The 18,823-nt window shown below is 38.0% G+C and overlaps 1 protein-coding gene and 1 long non-coding RNA gene across 4 annotated transcripts in view; one reads left to right on the top strand and one right to left on the bottom strand.

The window, feature by feature from the left end:
- The window catches only part of RELN (reelin), a 276,304-nt gene that overhangs the window by 172,823 nt on the left and 84,658 nt on the right, over positions 1–18,823 (top strand). For all 3 annotated transcript variants that reach the window (XM_068994382.1, XM_068994372.1, XM_068994390.1), the window contains exons 15-21: positions 667–795; positions 1,898–2,007; positions 4,802–4,868; positions 5,817–6,050; positions 6,668–6,829; positions 11,114–11,350; positions 17,079–17,271. In XM_068994382.1, coding sequence (XP_068850483.1) covers positions 667–795; positions 1,898–2,007; positions 4,802–4,868; positions 5,817–6,050; positions 6,668–6,829; positions 11,114–11,350; positions 17,079–17,271 — 1,132 coding nt within the window. The remainder of the gene's footprint in view (positions 1–666; positions 796–1,897; positions 2,008–4,801; positions 4,869–5,816; positions 6,051–6,667; positions 6,830–11,113; positions 11,351–17,078; positions 17,272–18,823) is intronic.
- Positions 15,275–18,352, bottom strand: LOC138098136 (uncharacterized). Its single transcript, XR_011146547.1, has 3 exons — positions 18,174–18,352; positions 15,536–15,666; positions 15,275–15,458 (listed from the first exon to the last, which is right to left on the bottom strand). It is a non-coding gene; the product is annotated as an uncharacterized lncRNA (long non-coding RNA).

Genomic DNA, 18,823 nt, shown 5'->3' with positions numbered 1-18,823 from the left:
ATTACTTAAAATAAAACAGAATATTACAAACTAATTATATGGAGGAAATTACAAGAGTAATTGAGTACAATACTAAATCTGTAGTAAATCAAGCACTTTCTATATTACTTTTTCAAGGTCTTCAAAGTGTAAGGCATCTGAGAATTTCCTTATACTCATAGGTTGTAAACAATTTTGGGGTTTTTTAACCCAGGAAAGAGCCAGCCAGTGCATGAACAGCTAGTGGTCTTTTACCACCTTCTGCAGGTGTAATATCTGGCAGCTGTAGGTGTCCTGTGCTCTCATGATGCTGTCTAGCTCTGATTAATCCAGGTTTTCTCCTCATATCTGAAACTATTTCAGTGTGAAATATAAACGTAATGCAGTTTATTTAACAGCAGCTCCATAAAAACACTGGCTAGATGGTGGCCAAACAAGAACTCTGTCTTCAGGCAATCCTCAGTTTATAAACCTTTGGGGTTTTAAGCACTCATGAGACTTCATCTCGTGTTTGCATTTGACGGATTTTTTGTATTCAAAGTCCACTTAAAATTATTTCCTGTTTCCTCAAGAGTTATTAGAAATAGCAGATTTGGTGGTTTCTCAATGTTAGTACTTGTGCATTGAGACCTATGGCAGGTACCCTCATGGTGTCTTTCTCATTTCTTTCCTTCAATGTGTTACCAGTGTCAGCTTGGAGTTTTCAACCAACCACGGCCGCTCGTGGTCGCTGCTCCACATGGAGTGTTTGCCTGAGATCTGTGCTGGGCCCCACCTGCCCCACAGCACCATCTACGCCTCTGAAAACTACAGTGGGTGAGTGTTCTCTACAAAACAGGGGTGCAAGGCTAGAGAAGTGAATTGTAGGTGGCAGAGGAAAGCAGCAAAGCACGCAACTCTGTGTCATCATTCATTTTTGATTCGCTGGGGACAGCGAGGAAGGAGTGTTCTGGGCTCACTGGCTACCCAGTAATGAAACTTGAAATGTATGGGGCTGCTTCTGTGGTAAAATAATAATTTTTTTATGATAACGACAAATTTTTAAAAATCCAATAATCCACCTTTGGACAGCATGTTGACAATAAGAAGAAAACTTGTACCATGTCAAAGCCACAGAAATTTTCTTCTTAGTCAGAAAAAACACCACTCAAAGCTGTATTTACATCCCCAGACACATTTACTCAATGTGGAATCCCAGTACTGGGTTACAGTGAAGCACATCTTCTGTACTTCTGCTGATGGAGATGGTTGTTAGTGTCACTTTCTTGTATCAGCCCTTCTCAGCTCTAAGTCTCTTCTCTGCCATTCTCACTGAAAAATGAACTGTGGCGTCTTGCTGCATAGCACAAAATCCCTGTGCATCCCAACTTCCGTAAGACTTACAAAATAAATAGCATTGCTATAATCTGATGACACACAGCCTCTGCTCTCATCCAGTTTTCATAGGAACATTACTCCTGGTGTGTGCAGGAAGTGCAGCCTCTGTGAATGATAGAGAATGATGGCCCAGACTGCAGCAGGCCAAATCCTCTGGACCACTCTTTTCACCCCCCGAGGGTTTCCACCCAACAGAGTTCAGTCCTGCTGAAGGTTCAGTTTAGGTGATATTCAATGTGATGGAAAAGTTGCTACAGCAGAGGAGGTTATGGTCTTTGCCAACTTCATGAATTCCTACATGAATGGCTGGGTTTTATAACATAATAACTAACTTTCATATATTGTATGAAAATATGGGCTGTGTTCTTCTTTTAATTTGTATTTTCTAAAGCTGCCATGAATTTAAGCTTCATTTGAGCAGATGTTAAAATTAAAGCTTCTCACAAAGCTTCCAGAATACATAAACATATCTGCAAAATATATAGCTGCTTAAAGTAACTATCAGTGTAAAATGCTAGAGTTTGTGTTGTATGTATTTCAGGTGGAACCGAATAACTATTCCCCTTCCCAATGCCGCACTGACAAGTGACACCAGGATTCGATGGAGACAAACAGGACCAATCCTTGGAAATATGTGGGCAATCGATAATAGTTAGTATTCTTATCATCATGATAAGTAAAGTAAATCAGAAAAGTAAATTTTATATGCTGCTCCAAGTAAACATATTTTCCACAATCACCAGTCAATGGATTTACAGTTTGTTAAATTCCTGTTCTGCTTAGTTGCATTTGGTAGCAGGTGCATTTTGAAGCTAGAGAGAGATTCTGTCATCAGAAAAGACAATGGTCTAGTAGAGTATCTTTCTTTTTTTTTTTCTTTTAATTGAATGCTTTCCAGGAAAAAATATTGGTGGCAGGGGCTTAGTATAACATTTCTTCTGTCTGCTGAGTCCTAATTACATAAATAGGTTCCACACTGGCTCTTAAGGGCATTTACTGCACCAGCCTAAGCAACAACTGCAGCATCTGGAACGTATTTTTGCTTCTGGACATGGAAGACCATCTTCAAGCAATGCTGCTACCAAAACACTGACAAACCTTTACATTGTTCACAGTATTTTCAGGGGAAAATACCATCTGTTTCAGGGAACTGTTCTCTTAGAAAATTATTTTTCACATACCTTTTCTTTAAATGGATGTGAAGAACACGGAGGAGTTTATATTTATATGACTTATTGTGGAGGATAACCAGGACCAGAATTAAAAAGAAATACTTTAAAGGACAGAAAAAGTATTTAGGAACACAGGATAAAATGTATGAAATGCAGAAATAAGTATCATTGAAAGGGCTAACTAAGAGTAACTGCAATTTTTTTTAGCTTTCTTGTTAGCCCTGAATGATTTGGAATGAAGTAAACTATATCCAGAATTTGTTTGGCTAGAGGCGTGAAATACGTAAGTTAGAGATTCACAGTGATGTACAATAGCCTGTGAAATTTTGTAGTGATTCCCAGTAAGGTTTGATATGGTGCCTAGGAATAGTAAATAGTTACATTTTGGAGAATTCTTAAAATAGATTGATGCCTAGTTTTGAAAATAAAAATCTTCTTGGAGCTGTTAAGGAGATGTCATAAAGGAAATTTTGTCACTAAAAATAATGAAAAGTGTTCTCTTAATCATAATGGGAAGTAGCATCATCTTGACATTCTGGATATGGTATTAATGCTTCTCTTTAGGGATATGATATACATCAAAAAGAAAGTAAAATTAAGGGAAAAAATAGGTGTATAAGCATAAGAGGTCTGTGAGTATCTGCAAAGATGAGTTGCTATCTAACGAAATGCAGACTCTAAGTGTTGGAGACCCTCACGAGGGGTTCACAGAAACCACAGCAAGATGAAATCAGTCCAAGGATACAAATTCCTTACAATAGAATAAAACAAGATTTTGAAAATCATTTGACAGTTCATTTATCTGCACAACCTTTGCTTATAGAACAAAGTACAACTCCATGAAAGGATGCTGCATGCTCCTTTGTGCACCATCTCAAAAAATCTGGCTAGAAGGTGCCTGCTCTGAATTTGAGGTGCAGAACCATGATAAAGGAATGCAGTCTTACAGATGTATTTCAGAGGTTTTGAATGCCTCCTTTGTTAAATACTTGTGACACTGAAGCTTTACACTGTATTGTAGGGAAAAACTCATAAATATTGGCAAGCCTTGCAAATTCTTGAAGAGAGGAAAATTTTCAAAGATTTGGCACTCTGACTTTTAGCTTCACAACTGTTTCCTATGTGAATTAAGTTTTAAATGAAATCTGGAATCTGGCCATCTTTTAGAAACTCTGGAAAAATGCCAATTTCCGTAAAGTTTTTTCATTTTGAATGACATCATTACATCTTTAACCCTTCTACTTTTACCACCCCCTCAAAAAGACCTCAAAAGACACAAATAAATCAAACAGACAGAACAGAATTTTTGCACCCTGAGAAGTGAGAAAATCTAGAAATCACATGAAATCTGATGAGGACTAAGTAATAGGGAGCAGCTAACAAGGATTTAGAGTGTGTCTGCTGGGGAGAGCTGACACCCTGCTTTGATGGGCAACATTATAAAACTAGGAAAAGGAAAAAGTACTGCTTCTTATGGAATATTTCAAACTGGTGGCTATTTCTTCCCAATGTCACGATGCAAGTGGATAATTCCAAGTAATAGGCATTCTTCAACAGAGAATATGACGTTGTACATGGTTAAGGCCTTTTAGCATGTTGTATTGAAATGATACTGCCCACAACTTATGACTTTTCTTTATTGTAGTGCAAGAGATTATACTGAGATTTGATCATCTTTCCATCCTTCGTATTTTTCACAAAATATCAACACTGTTGATTAGAAATCATTGGAGGAAAATGAAGAAAAGAGTAAAACAAGTCTGGTGTATTTTTGAGCACATAGGATGTGGAGTTTTGTTCCATTTAAAAGAATGAGTGAAAGAGTATGATAATTAATAGTTACTTAAGACATACCAGGGCAGGTTCTTATTCCCCAGTAAAGTAAAGGATGTAGATTTCAATGAGAGAAGCAGTGACACAACCAATACATAGATTGGATTGCATCTCCAAACTAAGCTGAAAGGAATGTCAATGAAAAATGAAGAAAAAGGTCAATGCCTACAAAATTATTTGATCTCATTCACAGGCTTGGTAATTAAAACAGTACTAGTGTCTTGAGCCAGAGATAGACATGACACATTAGATAATAAATTATGCCTGACTATCCTTGACACTGTCAAATACATTCTATCCTTTCACAGACCTTTTCCGGGTAATGGGATTAAGAGAAATACAGTAACTGTATGATCAGATCTGTATTCTTTCTTGTATTCATCATATTCTGTTGATCACGTAGCATAACCCTCCATTTAACTGATTTCTCTTCTCTGCAGTTTATATTGGCCCATCTTGCCTCAAATTCTGCTCAGGGCGAGGACAGTGTACTAGAAATGGTTGCAAGTAAGTGTTATAATTCAGTACACATGTTCAATTTCTGTCACATAGTTCACTTGGTGGTGTGAAAGTTGAAGTGATTTTCATTTCAGTCCTTGCTCTTTTAGATGACTAAATATAAAACTAGCATAACCCTCAGAATTCATAAAGCTCACTGGAAAGCTAAAGATAAATCTTTCTAAACAGCAGCATGTTTAATACTTTTTTTTATGATTTTCTTTAGGTATAGTGTCTAACTTCCAGTTCACCTTAAAATGTGCTACAGAGCACACTGAAATGTCAGTGATGCATACTTTATACTGGTTTTAGAAGTGATTCGTCACTTTATCACTTTTGTATTAAATGTTGGGAAAGAATTACAATTTTAATAGTTCTAATATTCCATAACCTAATATACTTCAAGGACAGAAGATCAGCACTCCACTTTTTTCTGATAGTCTGGCTTGTTAGAAGGGTTCCACTCTAAAAAATAAAAAGGTACTTACTCAAAAGCAGTATGCACATTCTAAATATTGGTGTAACTACATTTAGGTATTAACAAGAGTGTGACCCACGAGGCATTCTCTTCTGTAACTTAATTTCTTGTAATTACATCTAGTATGCTACAGATAAAAGCAAATTTGTCATTTTACATATGAACAGCTGTAATTATGTCACCAGGGTTTTTTTTCCAAAAATTAATAAAAGTATTTCTGTACTGTGTTATGTGTAGATTCATGGGGTGCTCATAAATACATATTTTTTTTAATTTAAAAAGTAAATACTAACTAACAGGAAATATTGGCTATGCACTTTACCTAAGTAAAGTTCAGAGAGATTCTTGGGCATTAGATTTGAGAGGGACCTTGTGGGTATCCTCAGTTTATGAACACCTGCAGCCACCATGTTGGCTGACAACCAGCCGCAGCCAAAGATGGGTCCCCAGTTGTGCTTTTCACCCTTCCTCACCTGCAGATGCGACCCCGGCTTCTCAGGGCCAGCGTGTGAGACGGCGTCACAGACCTTTCCCATGTTCATCTCCGAGAGCTTCGCCAGCTCCCGCCTCTCCTCCTACCACAGCTTTTACTCCATCCGCGGAGCCGAGGTCAGCTTTGACTGCGGGGTCCTGGCCAGCGGCAAGGCCCTGGTCTTCAACAAGGATGGAAGACGCCAGCTTATCACTTCCTTCCTGGACAGCTCCCAGTCCAGGTGAGAGGGAATGAGGAGCAGTGTGAGGCAAAGAAATTGGGGAGCCCCTCCCCTTACAGCTACAGCCTTGTGTATTATTAAGCCAGTTGTTTTAGCAGGTAAAAAAGCCTTTAAAAAACTCCTAGTTCCATGTTTTAAGGGTGATTTCATAGCCTTGCCTTTTTTCCTTCTGCTTTGTAAACAACAGTCCAAAACAGACTGGAGGGAAGTTATTGTACAGCTTGGATGGAAAATATGAAATGTTAATATCAAACCTGAGTGTCAAAGCCAAGTGCTAATTAATTATTTATAAGGTTGTGTTTATTTGACAGCTTGTGGCAACTGATTAGATCCATTCACTATCTCTCCCTCCCCTTCAGTGCCTAATAAATAATTAAATGCAGTAGTGATTGGCATTTTTTTAACTATATGTGCCACATTGCATTACTTGACAATAAAAACAAATCACACGTACAAAAGCCCATAACAGATACTTATCAAAATTTGCCTAGATTAGGAAGATCTAAAAACAACCTGGTTAGGGGAAAAAAACAAACCAAACCAAACCAAAACAAAAAGCAACAAAATACCCACTATGAAAATGATACCCTGCAAATATTTCTGTAATTCTGATGCAGGTTCCTGCAGTTCACACTACGCCTGGGCAGCAAGTCAGTGCTGAGCACCTGCAAAGCGCCTGACCAGCCCGGGGAAGGAGTGCTGCTGCACTACTCCTATGACAACGGGATTACCTGGAAACTGCTGGAACACTACTCTTATCTCAACTACCACGAGCCAAGGTACGTGCACAAATATTACGAAGAGTGTTATTTACATGCAGTTATGCTGGTTGTGGTGGTCACTGCAATGCGGAGACTGAGTACGTGGTGCAAGAGGGAATGAAGAGTTTTTATTGCACACTGAAAGTTACCACCTTTCTTTAAAATTTTGCAGCTGTTCTAGGCACTTCCCATTTTGTCATTCTATAAAAATGAGCACATGGGTTTAATGGCTTTCAAGTCTCAGGTGATACAACAGAACAAGCTGAGGCAGTGCGGAATGAGGGATAGGAGTGTGCTTGTGGGAAGTAGGGGCATGTCTCTTCCCATGGAAGCAGCCACTTGTAAAGAAAAATTAACATAAATTATTTGTAACTTTGAAGCCATAGATATACCCTCACTACACCATCCTCTGGGATTAGGAGTTTGCAGGCAGCACAGGACAGCTGAGGCAAAATCTGATCATGAGGATCTCTGAGGTCAGCAGGGAAGCTGTGCCTGCTCCCACTCTGAAGGCAATTGCATGACTTCATGGCTGTGCCTCTGCCCTGGGCTGGGCTTGGTGCTCTGGGAGAACCTTCTGGTGACTGCCTGCACAAATCAAAAAGAAGTTGAACAAAGAGCTCATCTTATCTAGCAGCACCTATGTTTGGTGTCAGATCAGAGAGGAATGTCTCTTTTGTATTTAGAGAAGGTGTTTCCTTACTGTTACGATGTGATACCATCCACAAAATTTAGTAGAGCAATGCAACTCCTGATTTTGCATTGCACAATGAACACAGCTGTACCAAAAGCCCAGAACAGTCTGGTCTGGATCTATGCAAACCCACTCAAAGCTGGCAGCATCCACCTTCACAGGGTGCTGCAGCAAAGCCAGTAAGTGCCAATTAAAGGAGATGCTCTGCAAGGGGGCCCAGAAGAGGCAGAACTGACAGTGGCAGCACTGGACTCATTCCAGCAGGTCCATTTCCTGCCCAAGGGTAGCTTTGACCTGGCTATTGCCCTGTGTCTTCTTCTCTACCGAATTCAGGCAAAACATCTGAGTCAGCCCCAGGGGTGGGACTGTAAATAGCCTGCAAGTCACTTTAAGTACACATAACTTTCATTATTTATATTTATTGAGCTCAGATGAGCACTTTTTTTAAAAAAAATTAGATTTCCAAATCTTGTCAGTAACTCAGTACGCAACTGTAATATACAAACTGTGATTAAGAATGTCCTAATGGAAAAAAAAAAAAAAAACCTTGCAGCATTAAAATTATTTCCTGGAAGCTGTAAGAAATAGTCAAAAATCTGAGAGGAGGGCTGTATTTGGTAGAAATGTGTTGTAGACTTTAATTTTTGAAGTTCTAAATGTTTCCAAAGGAAAGATGCTACAGACTGGAACACTTATAACTCTTCTTCAAAGTTTCCTTTGCCTGCCTTTATTATAGTCACATATATATTTTATATGGCCCTGTTTCTAATTCTTAGATTCAAGATTACATCTGTAGGAGTTATATTTCCCTAAAGGTTTTTAATATATAGCACTATGAAATTTTTATAACAAAAAGGAAAATACATATCCTGGTGACTGATTTTAATGAAGTTAAAGATATAAATGTAATAAATTACATAGATGCCAGGGACTTTTTTTGCTTTTTGATGTTAGGTATGAAACACAATTCCTGTTGTTCTGACAAGGTACAGAGCAAAGTACAATATACACAAGTTAGAGAGATTTTGCCATGGGAGATTAGATAGATAGATAGATAGATAGATAGATAGATAGATAGATAGATAGATAGAAAGATAGATATTCAATCCACTCTGGGTAGATAGAAAAATGACAGACATACAAACCTGAAGCTAATGCTGGCAATAATGATGAAGAAAGCTTCACCTTTTCATATTATGTTGTCTGAAAATATCAGCATTTTTAGTAACATGGATGGACTGCTGCAAAGTTTGGCAATCAGTCTGTATCCACGAATTTAATTAATCTTCAGTCATACAAAAAAATAATTACACATTTAATGTTCTTCTGGAAAGGTGCATTTAATCTGCTAACATTTGACAGCTGCATTTTTCTTCTGAGCAGAGCAGCGGTGGCTTTTCAATATTAGGTATGCACATAGCTTGAAAGAATGAGATCAGAGCAAAGGTCTCCCAGCTGGTTTTTAAGAAATCTAATGGTGGCTGGTAATGTAAGTAGGAACACTTTTCTTCTCTGCAGCAGGAAAGTCATTAGCAGGAATCCCCCTCCCTCTCCATCTATCTTCAACAAATTAAAGCCAGATAGGAGAAGTTGTTACAACTGGAGGTGTAGTCAGGTTCTGCATACTAACATATGTGCCATACATGGTGGTTTACACCTACGTTTTTAAATTGTGTTAGCTTACTCCCCTGGGATGGGGAATCTATTTTAACATGTGTTAAATATTTTAACATCTGATATATATCAGTGGTGTATGTCATGATTTAGGATTTTCTGTATATTACTGTCAGCGAGAATTAGTGTCCACGTGGGCAAGTTTATGAGAGGTAAGAGTGAAAGGGAAGATACAAGCATCAGAGGCAGCCACCAGCAGAGAAATATGCCCTGGATTATGGCAGAGCATTAGCTCACACAAGTGCCAGGTGCTTCACAGTGCCCACTGGATACAGTGCTCCTCCCAGCCAGGATACCAGCATTCCTCAGGTTCATGCCCCTGAAGCATGGCAGAAAAACATGTTTCCTTTTAGCATCACTACAAATTTCTTACAATTTGTGCCTTAAAAAAATTTACCCAAAAGGTTATAGAGTTGCTTCTTATGAGGGAATCCTTGGTAGAAAAGAAGCCCTTGTGGTTTAGTCATGTGCCAGAGAGCAGTGGGGCTTGGTCTTTCTCTTAGGTGGGTACAAAGTCATTTAAACATGTTTATTTGAGTGTAAAGGAAATGTATCCATCATCCATAAAGTGTGTACTGTGCTCGTCCCGTGCTACAGGGACACGGGCATGTCACCTCTGGCTGTCCCTCCACACTTCTCTCTCCAGTCTATGGATGGCAGAAAGCAGCTGCTAGAAATGCCTGGCAAGACTTTTTGAGTGCTTCCCACTTGTTTAGACAAGCTATTTGATTTTTTCTGGTTAATGGATTAATGTATTCTTCTTTAAAATGAATGTGACACTAAACAACAGTATTATAAATCTACTCTTTACAAAGATGTTCTAGCAAGTCATTTTTAGGAGTGTGGCTTTTGCACTAAGAGCACCACAGGCACAAGATCCTTTCATATGCAGAGAGCAAAACATTACAACAGGCAGCTTAGAAAGCCTTAATTCTGAAAAAAAATTGATGCTAGAGTATAAAAAGATGCTTCCAGTTTACCTGATTTATCATTTTATTCACATTTCCTCTAAGAGAGAAAGAAAAATATCAGCTACATTATGAGCTTGCTGGAAACCCTTTTGCCAGCAAGTAATTGTACCCCAATGGAGACACATGTCCCTGTTGCCAGTCTGTCTCACAGTTGACATGGCTGTGTGGGGTACCATGGTCTTAGTGATTTATGGAGCTTTCAAGGTGGTGTCATTGCTGTGGCAATTAATGCATACTCCCTGCTGCAGTGTATGAAAATTGCTCCTGGAAATTAGATAATACTCTTAATTTTCTTTGCAGTTTGTCAATTCTAGGTGTGTTGACATAGCTGCCATGACAAATCGGGTGACCTTGCATACCAGAAGCACCTGGGACTCACCTCCAGTTGTATCTCTATGCAGCTACAAAAAGGAAGTGCTTAAAAAGACTACACATAATCACACTATCTGTCAAGATGAACCTTTTCCATTTGATTATGGCAATTTACAGGGGTAGGTTCTTCTAGGACAAGAGCACTGTTAGAATGTCGTCAATGCTGTGTAGGAACTAGTGCAGATGTTTACAGGATGCGTATCTTCAGATCAGGATAAAACCCGCTGAGTCTCACAAAGTGGAACTGGAATTCTTAAATCCTTGTCAGCTGACCATTCCTTTACTAATTTACACCTTTAAATTTACTGAGAGCTCCACAGTGGAAGCAAAATTTACAAATTTGGTAGAAATTCTTTCTGGTTGCTTTTGCACATGACTGGTTTTCGGTAACTGAACTGATTACCCAGAGAACTAACAATTCCCCTGTCCCTGTCACTGGTAGCAGCTATACCAGCAGATGCTACAGTATTTGTGGGCTGAATTTATTCCATTATTTTTAAGGTCAGTAAGGAAAAATTACCCTAAAGTACATCCCCATGGAATTACTACAAACAGCAAAAACTGGCAATAATAACTTTTTTTGTCTTCCAGAATAATTTCAGTGGAGCTGCCTGAAGATGCGAGGCAGATTGGCATTCAGTTCAGATGGTGGCAGCCATATCACTCCTCACAAGGAGAAGATGTGTGGGCAATTGATGAAATCATCATGACCTCTGTGCTTTTCAACAGCATCAGTCTGGACTTCACCAACCTAGTTGAAGTCACACAGTCTCTGGGATTCTACTTGGGAAATGTTCAGCCCTACTGTGAGCATGACTGGACTCTCTGGTGAGAAACATGTATTCTTTTCTGTTCTACTTTTGTTTTCCTTGTTTATTTATCCTGCTAAGGATCAAGTGACTGCTGCAAATGCATCTTTCTGGCAGCTATTCAGAGTGATTGTGTCTCATCCTCACATTATGGACAAAAATACAGTCACTAATCTTATTGCAATTAGCAGTAGGTTTTTCACCTCATTGCATAGACTTATGTTTGATGGGAACATTGAATGTAGCATGCTTTTTCCATGAAATATTTAAAGAATATCCTAACAGAAAAAAAATCAGAAATTTTTCATAACCTTCACCTAAAATCCAGGCAGGGTAATATGGATACACAGGTAATTAAATAACGCCTTAAGTACAGGCTCTGAACATTTTGTAAGTGATGTTCAGACCACTGTACATAGCCATTATATTGTATCCAGAAAGGAAAGGCAGCAGAATACAGGCAGAATGACATTAGCCATTTGTAGTTGTTTTGTCTGGTATTTTATACACTTAGTCATTTACACTGTGATCAGCATTATGACATATTATAATTATGCCTCAAATGTGTTGCATATTTGGAAACAAAAGCAAGAAAACATCACATGCCTCAATGAAAATAAAGGCAAGAGAAAGGGGAAAAAAAGGAAAAATAAATTGTTAGGATTGCATAAAAATAAGCTTTTTTACTAAAATATTAACATGCTTCACAAAAAAGATTCTGGAGCACTTGAGTGTAATATTTAGAATTAATACAAGGGAAGCTCAATTTAATCTGTGTGTTTTGATTAAAACCAAATAACAGTTTCATGCTAGTCTGATCAACCTATAAACCCAGTATAGTTTTAATTGGCATAGATATATTTCTTTGGAGAAAGTACAATCACAGTAATTACAGAAAACCTGAAGAAAATAAAATAATTTTAGTGTCCCCATGGACAGTCAGAGAAACACTGTTGGAATTTTATTAACAGGTATCTCTGAGCAATCTGATTTGACTTTCTGATCATCTGTCAAACTAAAAGGAGTTGGCTTAGCAGTAGGAGCAACACCGAATGTGTCCTAGCACTGATAATGAGGCAGCAGAAGCACCATTAACCACTTTAATAAGGACAAGGAAAGTACTCACTGCTCATTAAAATGAGACAACATGTTAGGGCTCAAACTGTTTGTATCTCCCTCATCAAAGAGTTGGAATGAAAGCCCTTTAATGACACTGTTTTCACTCTGTACTTTTAAGACCAGTTTATCATGGGGAGAAGGGCAGATAATTTCAGATAGCAGAGGTTTCTCTATTTTCCTCCCATGACTCTAAATCAGAATCAAAATAATAAACGCTAAGCTAAATTCTCCATCCCATATGGAGACGGACTAGGATTTGTAGTGCTCATTCATATTAGAAACATGCATCAAATAAGGAATCAAAGCCTTCCTCACTCTGTCTAAGTATTTTTCATTATGACTGGAAAACATGAACTCTATCCTTCACTGACCTTGCTTCTCTCAAGGGAAATTTTTAAACTTACACAAAGTCTGTACAAATGGTTGCTAGTTAAATTAATTATTGTTGGGTTTTCCCAGCTGTGAGTCCATTTGGTTCTCATTTTCTAACTCATGAGTTTCTAACTCACAATCAGATCTTGCAGTAGCACTGACACCATCCTCTTGAGAACAGTCTGACAACAGCTTTTTCATTAGTATAACTATGGGAAATATGTTATCAATCATTTTACAGGGTGTCATCCCCAGGCCCATTTTCACAGAATTGCTTTTAATTGTCTGTTAGGCCTCCATTTCTGCTTTAAAACCTGTAAACCTGAAACATTTATCCTTAAAGTTGGAAAAAACTGAGGAGGGAGATTTTAATTTTTTTTTAAGAGACGGTCTGTTCTTTTGCATGTCTGGCTTCATTAAAAAAAAAAAAAAAAAGTTTTTTAGTTTGTTGATAAACATGTTTTGATCAAAGGTGATTTTTGAGTACTTTTCATGGTCTATGTCTAAACAGTCATTTTATTTGATTGTCATCATCAACATTTGGTTTCAGAATGGATCTTAAACTTTATTACATCAAGTGTATTGGTTGTACTGAAAGGACTCCAGAACACTTTTAAAATGAAGTGTTTGATGATGTACATTAATTCATCACTTCTCCAAAATGCTCATTTTCAGGCAAAGTTTTGAACCAAATGCCTCTGAAGTATTACAGGCTATATACAGCCACTTGCTGAAATTCATTTAAATATTGATAGGGATATATACACTTTATATATATATATCTATATATATGATGAATATATATATATATTCATCTGGACACAAATAAAATAGCTTTATATAAATAAACTGTCTTCAGTCAGATGACAGCATTATGATTTAACTCAGTGTAGCAAATGATAGCGTGTCCCACTGTCCCTGGAGAAGCCTGGGAGAAGACTGCAAACCTGCCTTGTCATGAACCATCTTTATGGAGCAATGTCATACAGTGGTCCTACATCATCTTGGTAGTTTACCAGTGTCTTAAGTGTTTTGTCATTTAGAGTAATTGTTACTCTGTAACATGCAGAAAGTTTCTTTCAGGTAATAGACTTAATTATATTAATGATGTTAATACATTTAGGGATTATTTAGCAAAGTAGGTATGATGAGATGTAAAAAGGCACAAACATCCCCTGCCTTTGATGGAAGCAAAGCTGCATCTGGTGCAAGCGTTGGACCATTGAGTCAATATTTTCAGTCAATGCAACTTTACAAAACAAGCTGCATCCATGTGGCTTTTCAGTATTCCTAAAAGTATCAGGCTTGAAAATATGGTAACTCTGGGGATCTCAGAGCAGTTTGGAGCAATGCAGGTTGGCTGACATTGTCTGTGATACCATTCCCAGAAGTACCAATTAGTTGGCAGTGCTTGGAGGGAGAGTGATTGTTCTGAGGGCACCTATGGGTATTGTGTTCCTGTGCCTCTGCAGGTCTAATTATATACGTGCCAGAAACCCACTCACAGCAACATATTTATACAAAAATGAAGCCTCTGCATTCTCATTTCTGAAGATTTTTTAGTTAACTATTTTTACGCCAGGGACATTACTTCATCTTTTACAAAATCTGAAAAGGTATTCCAGCTGTGTGGCTCCCAGAACAAAGAAAGCATTTGGTATTCCAGCAAAAGACCATACCCCTAACCACATACATGAGAGATCTGGAGAGCAAAGTGGCAAGTAAGGTGGAGCCCACATCTTTAATGCTGCTTGTGTCTAGCTGGAGGCAAAATGTGGATGATAAAGGACTTTGTGTACCTGTAATGTGATTTCCTCCCCTTAAAAGGGCTTCTTAGAGAGCATCACATATGTCCACATCTCAACACTAGCTTCCTTTTTCACATTTCTTTTATATGCATTTTAAAGAGCTGCTTTGACTTTTTAACTTACTTACTAAATAAACTTACTTAATATACTGTGTACAGTATGGCTAAACTATTAAATTAAAATTAATACTAAATTTAAAATATTTTAATAATGACCTGAATGCTATCAGAAAGAAAATATTAGAGTTTAAGACTTTTTTTCTCCTTTTATTCTAGTAGTAATGAATAAAGGGAATTTTTTTGAAGACAAGGGCAAAAAACATTTAATTCTTCACAGCTATTTTGACTACAAGTCCTTCACTTGTCTTCTATTACTTTGGGAAGACAGCTTCTGAGCAGATATTTCATCAAACTGTTGAGTTTCAACTCCTTTATTCTGTCCAGATAAGCTTTAGGTAACTGTGATGTGCTGTGCCGTGCCCAGGTTTTTGTGTGCAATGCCAAATCCTCTTCCAGAGCAGTGCTACACATAACTTTCAACCGATTACACTGCACGTTTGACTGATACCTGAAGAGCCTGGTTGTATTGGCACAGATTGCCCAACAGGGCTTCAGCCCATGTCAGATCAAATCAGCTTTAGCTTTTAAATTTGTGGCTTTTTGTCATTTTGTAAAGGAGAAGATGAAGTTGGAAGAAAAATAAATTCAGGCATTATCCAGACAAGTTCTTCTGAGATATGCTCAGATCTAGCCACTAAGCCACAAACTGTAGGTTGCCAGCTGGACTGCTGATATGTTGTATTCTCTTCTCATCTTGAAATTATCCTTCCTATTGAGAAGAAAAACACTGACAGCACCGACTGAAAAGAGCAAACAGTTCAGATACAGTTTTCCAAGACGACTTACTGCCTTCCAGTCCAGTTGTCTGTGACAGTGCCCTTGTGCCCTCGCAGTGAAGGGAGTATCCATCCAGTCGCTTTGGGCTTCTGATCAACAAAATCTGGGTGGTTCCATATAACATCATGAGCTGGATCATCCTTTAGGAAGTCAAGTCACAAAAAGTAAGGTCAGGGAGTAGAAAGCAGCCTGGATCTTAACTTATGCCAAGTAACAGAAATTTGATAATGACAAAACTAATGTCAGCTTTCAGCAATTTCTTCTAAAGCTTTAAGGCAGGATGCTGACATTTATGGCTTAAGTGCTCTCTCTCTGGAAAGGACTCTATAGAAAACAATATAGGTCAGTGAATTAACTAAAAGAGTCCTAAGTGACACTGACTTGTATTCCTAGTCCTCACACTCACTTTGTTGTGACCTTGAATTTTACAGACATAGAAGTTAATATGTTCTACTGTATTGTATTTAAAGATTATGGTTTCTTATTTAAGATGATAAACTGTAACTTAATCGTAAGAGCAACCTTGAACTAGATTATTCTCTTCATCACCACTGTAGTTCTTTTTTTCCATGATGATTTGCAGTGATTTTCTTTAAAAAGAGCCAATCCCTATTCTAAATTGTTCACATTTAAGAATAGTCTTGAAAATATTGAAGCTGAAAGGACTAAAGTACTTCTGAAGACACTAAGTAAACATCTCAAATTAAGGAAAGGGAGGCAATTTTCATTCTATGTGAACTTTCATTAAAATACTCTGTTTTGAAGGCTAGTGAGCAGGATTCAAACTTTAAGTTGTTACTACTACTTCTTTATGCCTCTGTTGCATTTGAGGTTTTGAATTTGGTTGTTTCATTTTTCGTTTGAATAGAAGAAAAACCTGCATTTGAAGTGAAATAACCTTGGAATTTCAGACTCTAAATTGTATTACTATATATAACTGGGTGCCTTGCAACATATATATGTATATGTGTGTTCCAAACATTGCTATTGTTCTCCAATCCACTGGAAAGTATAAATCTTAAATCGGTGCATCCTACAGAAAAGAAGCTGAGAATAGAAGATTAATTCTGAAACACAGTCAAGAGTCAGTGAATGCATTGTGTATAGGATCACTTGAAAATCAATGAAATTAACCATCTTTGTAATAAGAGTATTTTAAACTAGATTCAGTGGATCTTAACTGCCCGGTATTAGAATGAAATTACATCTCTGATTGTGTCATGACTTTAGGCAATGGACACTCCAGAGGAATGAACTTTATGTTGTTTTTTCCTTATGTTGCCCTTCGCTAGATCCTAACTTGATCCTTAATACAAAGAGCATATAGTAAGAACTAACAGAATAATTCAGTGTTTCACATCCTGGGATACATCAAGGCCTTCCTGATAGTTTGCAGAAGTACCAGGAAAAAAATTCTTCTGTGTATGGTCTCATCCCACATGCCAAGCTACAGAACAAAGAAACACCACTGTATTTAAACCAGAACCATTCATACTGCTCTTTTCTGAATTATTTTGGGGATAGATCCTGATTCTTTCCTTACATCTCTCAGTTTTACAGGAGATTCAAAGCTAGCCTCTAGCATGCGCTACGTGGAGACCCAGTCTATGCAGATTGGAGCTTCGTATATGATACAGTTCAACTTGGTGATGGGCTGCAGTCAGGCCTTTACTCCTCATATGGACAACCAGGTGAAACTGGAGTACTCCACCAACCATGGCCTCACATGGCATCTTGTTCAGGAGGTGAGGCTGGCAGTGAGGACTTTTGTCTTCCATAAACTCTGCTTTATACAAAGATTGTCTGAAATACACTTTTGGCTTTAAACAAAGAAAGATGTTTTCCTTTTTCACTTTTCAATAAAGAAATGCTTAGTTGTAATCAAAATTACTAATAGAGGTATTTAGAATGTTCCTCATAATATTTGGGAGACAGGTATCTGAAAGCCTGAAATACAAAATTGTGACAGGAATGGACCAAGGCTGAGAAAAAAATTGGGCCACAGTTAGAGCTACAGGATAATGGCTGAGATCTTTCCTGTGCTATTGCTTTGTTTTTCTAAGCAAAATGCATGTACTGTTTCCTGGAATTTAAATGGATAGAAATTCTTTCTGCCCTTGTGTGCAGCCATTTCGTAAATGGAAAGCACATTCCTTCAGGGGATTGTAATGCAGAGCCTTTCATCCCCCATCCCTGGTTCAAACACAGTCCAGGACTGTAATGACCGGCTGTTCCCCCCACTCTGCTCGAAGTGCAAATAGCAGTGTTGGCTGCTCTTTCCCCGGGTGGCTCGGTGCTGTCTCAGCACAAATGTGAGCAGTGCATTTGGCCACGGTTCATGCTCTTGTTTTCCCTCTTAGATCAAAAGCTGGACTTTCCCTGGCCTCAGGGTCAACTAACCAAGGTCCTTTGGCTGCCTCTGAGCAGGTTCAGAGGGTGTCAGGGAACTTGTCCTACTGCCTTTTCCCTGCCTGCTCTGCAGGCTCACCGAAGGATTTGTAGGTTCCACACCTTCTATGAGCAATTAAACTTTGCCTGGTTACCCTTTGCCATGTTGTGTTTTGCCACATTTAATTTGGTGGGCAGAATAGAGAAATGGCAATAAATGAATTTTTAAACTTCGCAAATCCAAGTAATGATTTCTTACCTTAAAGAGGATCCAGAGGAAAGCTCTAAATCATGTATTTCAAACACTGTTCATGTCTTTTATACCTAGCAGGCATCATCACGGTGTCCAAGAAAAGTTCCTAGTAGTAGGTGTTTGGGGTTTGTGCTTGCCATCTATGGAAGATCAATTGCCTTCAGATTTTAGTGCTCCTTTCCCTGCTCCGTAGACCTGAGTTCAGAGAGAACATGCAGCCAAATTGTTTTTCTCACACCACCCATGTTGTTGTGATAAAAGAGTATATGTAGTATATTTCAAGGACATAATCTGGCAAATAAACAAAACACTAATTAATTGAAATGTTTGAAAGTTTTGTTTGCTTTGCAAGCACTGATCAGATACTGTTTTCTAAGATCATTTAGGGGAGATGAATCAATAAAAAAATGTTTGAAAATTGCTGGAAAGGAAACTAAGCGTTTAGAAAACCTACTTAAAAAAACCAAAACAACAAAATAAGGTCTCAGATCTTCCTTTAATACTCTAAGATATTTGAGCAATAAATTTCTCTGTAAAATAATATATTCTGCCTTTCTTCATATTTAATACATAACTATTGCCATATAATTTAACTATATAAATGTTCTCAATTGCCATAACTTCTGTAGAGAGTCACTGCTTTATTATTAGTTTGA

Source organism: Aphelocoma coerulescens, chromosome 1A (genome assembly GCF_041296385.1).
Source record: "Aphelocoma coerulescens isolate FSJ_1873_10779 chromosome 1A, UR_Acoe_1.0, whole genome shotgun sequence".
In the NCBI taxonomy this organism is placed as follows: domain Eukaryota; kingdom Metazoa; phylum Chordata; class Aves; order Passeriformes; family Corvidae; genus Aphelocoma; species Aphelocoma coerulescens.
Note: the sequence above shows the minus strand (reverse complement) of the source record. Positions and strands in the feature narration are given on the sequence as shown.